Genomic DNA, 8,766 nt, shown 5'->3' on the forward strand with positions numbered 1-8,766 from the left:
ATATACCCCAGTCATTTTTTTCTGATTTTTGCTAGAATTTTGCTAAAACATTGTAGCCGATGAATTATGGTGTATATTTGGTCCAAAGTTACCAAATAAATTACAGAAAAATTTATAAAATTTGAAAGGTGTTTCTCTATAATTTTGGTGGGAAAAATTACAGCACTCAAAGGGTTAATCTGTTGCTGGTTTCACTACAAAACAAGCCATAGAATGCAGGCTTAAAGCTCGTTTAGTAACCTGATGTCATCGTCAGTGTATGCAAATTTCTCTTCAATGTTTCCTAACAAGTGGTCACACAGGTAAACACGAGTGTGTTTCGGAACCATGTGCATACGTCAACACTTTGATGTATACAAGTCGTCTAGGAAATCGTGACTATAACATCATCAATATCTGAAAACCTATGAAGAGCCTTAACTATTTTACAATGTTAGAATATCGTGTCAGTTGTCAGTTACTGTGTACATTGCGATTGCAATGTTGATATTTGAGTTGAAATGTTTTTCTTATGCCCTGTGGTTGTAATCTTCGATCATTTCCTTGCATTGAAAACATTCAGCAACCTAACATAAAATCTGAAACCAAGTCAATTCTATTTTCCTCGATGAGATGTCGTCATGGTAAACATAGAACGCTGTTCTACGGCCATTCGAGTATTGTTATGCAATTTATATCTCTCTGAATACGAAATTAGATCCACTCTTCATAACATAATGCGTACTGAGGTGCCCTGCAAAAGACAGACTGGTCACAATCCATTCATATTTCGACGTAATATTTATCTGTAAATGCTTCGGAAGAAGTTATATTTCAAGAATACTTTCATCTTGACCATGGAAAGAAATTCATAGTCGACCTTAAGTTGATGACGTAACCTAGCAATTACGCAAAAACTTCCCTTTGTATGGGTTCTTATATTCTTTAACCTTCCCCTCGACAAAATGTGGCTGCACATCATTGGTCGATCAAGTAGCAGGATCCTACTTTGGAAAATACGATTTAAACATCAACGGTGCTTTACAAGGGCGAAGTAGTCTCTTGAGCCCTCTAGGTCCTTCGTAATTGATAAATTGACATCGATGGCGGTAAAGAGTCTTGAAAATGCGTTTCCCTTGTACGGATCAAGTATGATATATGAACTATCACTTTACGATTTTGTGACAATTTCACTGTGACTTCGCGTGACGGTTCTTTAAAGTGACTTCTAAAGATAGTTGTTGATCTGTCCACTTACCTCAAAACACCACTTAATAAGATGCCACTAATCGATGACGTGTTTATATGTATACATAATAGTATAATGAATCGAAAACAAATCTGGTTTGTTTTTCATTATTTTGAGTCAAAGTGTAATCTGTTTCATTCATGACAACAGTTTTATTGTCAACTTTGCTAACATCAACATTTGGGATATAATAAATACAAACATAAAAAAGTAAAATATTTCCTCCTGCAATACAAATCAAGATATAAGATATCTTTTTATTTTAACGCAGCTGTGTATTTCATTTGATAGCTGAGCATTCACGTCCCATTCTTACATTTTAAATCGTCATACGCTTTCCGATGACGTCATATTACTAAGGCCTTTTCTCTGGAAACAGCAACTGTGCAAGTAGTTAAACCATACCAATGCCTCACAGCTCGACACGTGTGCACATTTTTAAAAATCCCGACATGTCAGGTGTATATGTGTTTGTGTATTCGGCGTACGCATTCGTTATTAATGACATCTTTGTCACATAGTAAGCTTGAAATAAGCGACAAATCAGGCCGTTGCTGGCACGCGACGCTGTAATTGAGTAAAATTTAATGAAAACTGACGCAAGTCGTGAGTTACAGTTTCTGATGAAGAAGCATGAATAGATTGTCATACTGAGAAAGCGATCATTCCGTCACGATGTCGGTTTAGATTTGTTCAGTTTTCGACTTTCTGTACCGTCGACAAATCTAATTAACAAACTGATGTTGTATTGAAGACTTTTCCTTCGATGACGTCACGTGGTGAGAATATCGCATCGAGGCTGACGTGACCATGACGTTAATGTGTTGGTGTTTGAGAACAGTAGAATTAGTTAAAAGAATTTGGAAGTTTCCCCAATCTTCTGTAAACATCCAAGAAGATTGCTGATGATATGTCACGTTAGTGCAAGTCGTTTGTGTGTGTGTAAATATATATATATATATATATATATATATATATATATATATATATATATATATATATATATATATATATAATATGTATGTATATATATAATCAAAGCGGGAAAGTACTAGAAATCCTTCAACGTAATGATAATATCTGAGGGAAGCGATAAGAAAGAGCTATTAACACACTACTTACTTTAAACACAGACAAGTTTGACGAACCTTCAAGGTCAGCATTGTTCAGGTAAAGCGTATGAAGTGGTTGTAAATCGTTCTTGTACCTTGATGAATGCAGGCATTGGGTGATGCAAGCTCAACTGTAGCAGGTAAAGTGTCCTATGAAATACTGCAAATACTGACACGAAATTTACAAGGATTCACTGTAAATTTGTGATCTGATTTATGACTCGGTAAACCGAAAATTCTAGAGATAAACATTTCACATTGTGTTTGATCTGCGAGCAACTGACGAACATATGGTCCCGATAACCTTTTAGCGGAAATTTGAAATAAAATAATTTAGTAAATGCAGGTCTCCATTTAAATTATTATTATAATGACGTTGATAAGAGCAGGTTGGTAATTTGTAGATTGTAAGGAATTTTGGTGATGATATCTTACGGAATTATTTAATTTATTTGTCCATCACATGCTGTATAGTTGTTACCTTCTCACCTTCTCAACGTGTTTATATTTTGATCAAAATTTTTATGTATGTATGTATATATGTATGTATGTATGTATGTATGTATGTATGTATGTATGTATGTATGTATGTATGTATGTATGTATGTGTGTGTGTGTGTGTGTGTGTGTGTGTGTGTGTGTATGTATGTATGTATGTATGTATGTATGTATGTATGTATGTATGTATGTATGTATGTATGTATGTGTGTATGTATGTATGTATGTATGTATGTATGTATGTATGTATGTATGTATGTATGTATGTATGTATGTATGTATGTATGTATGTATGTATGTATGTATGTATGTTGGTAGGCGGGCAGAGAGGCAAATATGCTCGAGCAGCTGTACGCGCGCTTGTAAATACCGAAATACATGCATTAAAATTTACGTATCCATAAATATCCCTCCTTATCTAAAAAATAAAGCTGTATGAAAGAACCTTCTGTGGACTAGAGTCAACACCTCCAATTATGTATAATTCAGCCTAGATTAAGGTAGAGTGTTGTACATGTATTAATGTTTAACGTACTCTACGGAGTCATGTATGAAGTTCGTGTATGTTCTCACTGTATTCATTGAAGTTATGTTTCCCTTACTCGTCGTTCTAAAAACTTTCCTTTATTTTCTAGGATGCCTCTAACTGACTTTTAATAGTGTTCTGCGGTATTGCAAGAGTCTGCTGCCACGATGCCTCTGGCCATTACCATGGTGATGGGAGAAGTGACTGTACTGTGACATAGATGATGGTAATTTTGATAGCACTTGCAGTTTTATCGATGAAAACCAGCCTGTTCGAAATTTGAAATGTGTAAAATTCACATTTTTATTTTATCGTAATGGAATTCAATACATAACAAACGTTTCCGTTGCGTGTTTCACAAAAATATCCACGCATTTTACGCTTACCTCTTTTATCGATGTGACGATGACATGTGCTGACTATTACACTTGCCCTCTAGTTTGGCGGGCTTCAAGCTCTATTGTCAGCTTCACATGTCAATGTCAAGCCTAATACTGACTTATGTAATATAATAACTAAAAAGATGACAGTTTGAAACCCCTATGTTGTCCGTTTCAACTCTGGAGCAAAATGTGTCTATTTCACCTGACGTAGAGACGTGAAATGGATATCCTGCTAATTGACATTAGCGAGCGTCTCGCGTGTATTATGCTCTGTCTGTTTATCCAGCATATCACCAACGCAGCTCACGAGTCGCATCCGTCAAATAGGGCCCTAATTGTACAGACGAGTGGCTAGCCAACAAAACTGCCTGTTCACCACGTGTAGAAGGTAAACATTTACCCCTCGTTAGTTTAGAGTGCTTCAATCGAGTGCCCCTGATATTTACAGAGTCGTTCGCTGCACACCGACCGAGCCGCTGTGTTTTGTTTGACTGTTCGGAAACTTGCCGGTGGTGATAAGTTTTTCATCGCTTCGAACGCCGGTCGGTTTCCCCGGCGGCGGAGAACGTCCTCACCGGGCGACAGAGGACGTGCCACCGAAGGCGATGTTTCTTTTCAAACAGGCGAGCTGCGTTAAAAAAGTGCAAAACTGCGAGACAGATTGCCGTGTGGCTGAATGCATGGTTGGAATGGTTTTAGCCCGGGTCTCTAAGGACCGTGCAAGGGCCTTAAATACTGTACAACAACACATGGCGTCTGCGTACAGCCTAGTTTTACAACTGCTCCAAAATGCAAAGAAATCTTCGAAAATAAAGAAGTAAAATGCACCTCTAAAAGTTACAGCCGGTGGGAAATTCACGAGTTGTTGAGGAATGGTTTGCTTAGCGGGACGAACGATGGTGTTTGGTGGTGTAGCTGTAGCCATATGGGACGAATATGCTAATAGCGCACCCAGTCTCCTAACGTCTCCCCTCAATAGCTGAACTGTACTCCGCATTTGGGGCGATGTACTCAATTACTATACGCTCACGTAAGCAATTGAACAAGCATAAAGAGATGTTGATATTCGGCTCTGAAATTCTAATAGAATTAACTAGATTAGAATCCTCTTAGTCGAGATTATATTTCCAATGATTTCCAGACAAAATAGCCGATTGCCATGAACACGATCGCACGCGTGCCAATCACCTTTTTCAACGGTGCTAAACTCCGTTTTCGGGCTAAATTTCCTTCAAACAGCGATTTCCCTCCAATCTTGCGCCACAGAATTATCGACAACCATTTTAAGTTCAGTCACGTGAAAAGAAAAAATACCCAGTTATTTGAACTCACTTCTATCTGAAACGTGAACTGTAGCGACGCCATAACACAAAGAATACACCCTAGCCTGCATATCGCTATGGTAACGGTTGCATCGTTACCCCGAGCGTCAATTTAGTAATGTGTATTCTTAAAATTGTCGTTAAACACATTCTCATACACAAGCATATAACTCTTTGCAATAGCATTACTATTATGATTTCGAAATGTCTTAATTTGTTCAGTACAGTAGAACTTCATACTTGAAACTTAACGAATAGTTGTACCCCAGTGTAATCTATTGAATTATAACATGAGCTTCCACTTTACACAGAGATACAGATAGTGAAACTTCATCTTCAGCCCTGGTAAATCTATATCGTTATTATCATGGAGTGAAATTGAGGATTTCGTGAAAAAAGAGATCCGACGAGAGACATGCAGACCGAGCGCTGAAGTATCAATTTATTAATTGCTTATTCACCGGACGATCAACCCTATAAACTGTATCTCGGCTGGCAAAACAGACAAAGCTCATTAAAGTGGCGATATTACAGCGAGCTTGTTAGTGTCCTTCCATCATTGTCTTTTCCAGTCGCAGTTATGACATTAAAAACAACCCGTGGACATTAAAGTAGCAAAAGCGCTGAGATCAGCCAATCAGACGCGAGCCCGTCACGCCAGCGATTCTAATGTGATTAATCAATTACGAAGTCTGATTGGTTCATTTGGCTCACGACTGACAGACAGAAGTCGGTTCCTAAGCCGTTCTCTAACAATACTTGCTTTTGGTGTATGTTTTTATAGGCACGATTGGGCGGGCTGTTTGCATAAAAGGCTACCGTTGCACCACCAGTCGCACCATTAGGATCGGTCACCAGCTATCCAGGACGCTGCATCTTTTGGTGGGGAGTGCTTGCTCCACAGTGCATCCGACAACATGGAGACGGCAAAGCACGAATTCGTTCGGGAAAGTTATTACGAGAAGTGTACGTCGGGCGAAGAGGAGATTATTGTTGTGGACGGGGAAAGTCACCACCGGGCACAGATGACAACGACGTCATCGGGCGTCCCAAAATTCTTGGACAAGGAAAACAGAGACTTTGCAGGGAACATGGACGTTTCCACGAGCGAGACCGTCGTCGAAGACCGATGCGACGATGAATGTGGCTCTTCGAGTCAAGCTGAAAACAGCGGCGAGGATAGGGACGTGTTACAAAACGAGAAAAACAATGTCAAGTCTGGCAATAATAATAAAAAGATGAAAATTCAGCGAACAGTTCGATTGGGCATCAACGCCAGGGAAAGGCGACGGATGCACGACTTGAACGACGCCCTCGATGATCTTCGGTCCGTTATCCCGTACGCTCACAGTCCGTCCGTCAGAAAGTTGTCCAAAATCGCCACTCTGTTGCTGGCAAAGAATTACATCCTGATGCAGGCGAATGCCTTGGAAGAGATGCGACGCATGGTGAACTACATGAACCAGGCACAAACATTACCACAAATGCCTGCCTACGAAACTTATGCCTACACTCGTATACCGGCCGACAAAGCTACGGCAGCAATGTTTCAAAGCGCGGCGGCGGCAGCAGCAGCGGCAACACCCACGACAGTGCCGACGCCACATCTGTGTAAGGAGTGCGGCGACAAGCCTTGCACGTCGTGAAAATGACACGGACAGTCTGAGAGAAGATCTGACACCAGCTGTGTGTCGCCGAATTCGACGAGGTAATATTGAACGGCACTGACAGAGGGGTTTATCAGCAAATTGGATCGTCATGGCCAACGATCCCACATCGACATGTCCCGGTGATACGTCGACCCAGCGCACCATCATGGGATGTTGGTAGATAAAGGAGCAAAGGGCATGTGGAAATGGACGGAGCCCTCCCTCCAGTCGTGCAACCTATTCTTCTTTACAAGGCTGCTCAACCGTGAGGCCTAGATGACCTAAGTTTCTTTACATAAATTTGATAAACAATGTGTGTGTTTTGGAGCGTGTCAAGCCACCAAACGGCCAACACTTTGGTTAGTGTAGCCATTTCCATTATTAATTTTATTACAATTCTCTAATTTTTCTTAAAACCAGTGTCCAGTGTTTAATTCTTTTTTCATATTGTGTCTATTTCAACAACATATTTTTCAAGTTTCAACTTTCATTAAAATTAATTGATTAATTCAATTTTTTCCGATCAGAGAAAAGTATCGGTTTATATCGTGAATAGAGTATTACTTTCATTAAAAATTATCATGGAATCGAATAAAAAGCGTTGAAAGCCTGAAACTGAAAGTTTTTCATTCTGTTTTGGAGAAAAGTTGCTGTGGAAAAAAAGTTGTATGGTTTTTCTGCTGTAGAGGAACAATGCATGCAGAAAGCAACAGGAGTTTGCAAATTAGTACTAAATAAGAGAACTTTACAAGACAAGAAAAAGCCTTGTTCCTTGTCTTTAATTCTAAAGATTTTTGAAAAATATAAATTATGATTAAAGTTACGATCGTTTTCAATGTATTCATCGATATCGTTGTTTGTTTTCAATTTTTTTCTAGTTTTTCCTTTCTGATTTTCCTCACACTATTGTTAGTTTTTTTCACAATTTTTCCCGTCATAATCAGCGGCTAACTTGTTCGTATCTCTTCGTTCTCCTAAATACGCTGCACCGCCAGCCCTTCTTCAAAACATTGCGCCAATGGAAAGCATTACTTCACCGGATGTGTTGATGTACGTCCGATAAGCGAGTGTCATCCGTCATATAAATTAATCATGTCCGTTGTAGCAGAAAAACTTCTGTTACATAATACCATACTCTGTTAATTGTCTGTAGCAAGGCATTTTAGCTTTCATTACAGCTTCCTGTTATCGTTTAATAGTAATTTTGTCGCTGCAATATCCAGTTTAGTAAATTCCCAGTGCCTTGGCATATGTTGCCATGGTCTGTGTTGAATGCTCATATGGTAATAACTCCAACCAAAGCGTGGCATGGCTAATGAATATATGTAACAGAAATTTATTCTTCCTGCACGGAAAATGTTCTAAAACGAAACACAATCGATTAAATTGTCAAAGGAAGACTTCTAAACTTCATAAACCTCGCTTGGTGGTAGAGTTGAATCGGATCATCGTTGCCAGGTAGAATTGCGCAGTGAAGAAAGGAAATCACTTCGAACCAGCTCGCTTTCGAAATTGAAATAGTCGCAAATTCAACAAAAAGATGAAACCATATCTCATTCGGTGTTCCCACATTGACAGTTCTACGCATTTCGTTTCTCCCCCCGTTAGGGTAAATTAACCCTGTACGTCGTAACTTACAAATGCAGATGTTTGCCTCAGCTGAGAGTATTTTGGCGCTGAGGCCTTAACACCAGTTATAACTTGCAAGTGTGCCGGGATTGGAAAGTTTTGTTGCTTGGATCTAAATTGATTACAGCAAACATGATGGCACTATTAGCGATGATGTCGCTACACTCCGAAAGGTCAACCTCCGCAAATTGCATTTTTTATATTGCTGCTCTTCAAGCTTCCGCTGACAATAATTTCTATATCGTGGCATGCCTTTCCTTGGGAGAGTAAATGTTATCATCAAATTAAAGCGTCTTTTGATGTTCATGATTGGAGATGGGACCCTTTCTTCACGAGGAAATTGAAAAATATAGATTTGTTGTTTCGCTTGAAATGAACATTATATATTACGGGAGACGCTAACTCATTTATGCTTTATC

The 8,766-nt window shown here is 39.3% G+C and overlaps 1 protein-coding gene across 1 annotated transcript; it reads left to right on the forward strand.

Annotated features, from left to right (window-relative positions):
* The first annotated feature begins 5,778 nt into the window (after positions 1 to 5,778).
* On the forward strand, positions 5,779 to 7,558 carry LOC139132958 (class E basic helix-loop-helix protein 23-like). The gene has a single exon (XM_070699296.1). The coding sequence runs from the start codon at positions 5,987 to 5,989 to the stop codon at positions 6,713 to 6,715; it is 729 nt and encodes a 242-aa protein (XP_070555397.1). The 5' UTR covers positions 5,779 to 5,986; the 3' UTR covers positions 6,716 to 7,558.
* The last annotated feature ends 1,208 nt before the right edge of the window (positions 7,559 to 8,766 follow it).

Source organism: Ptychodera flava, chromosome 5 (assembly GCF_041260155.1).
Source record: "Ptychodera flava strain L36383 chromosome 5, AS_Pfla_20210202, whole genome shotgun sequence".
NCBI classification, from domain to species: Eukaryota; Metazoa; Hemichordata; class Enteropneusta; family Ptychoderidae; genus Ptychodera; species Ptychodera flava.

Excerpts from the sequence above, each read along its gene's own strand:
- LOC139132958 (XM_070699296.1), top strand. The coding sequence starts at position 5,987 with ATGGAGACGGCAAAGCACGAATTCGTTCGGGAAAGTTATTACGAGAAG.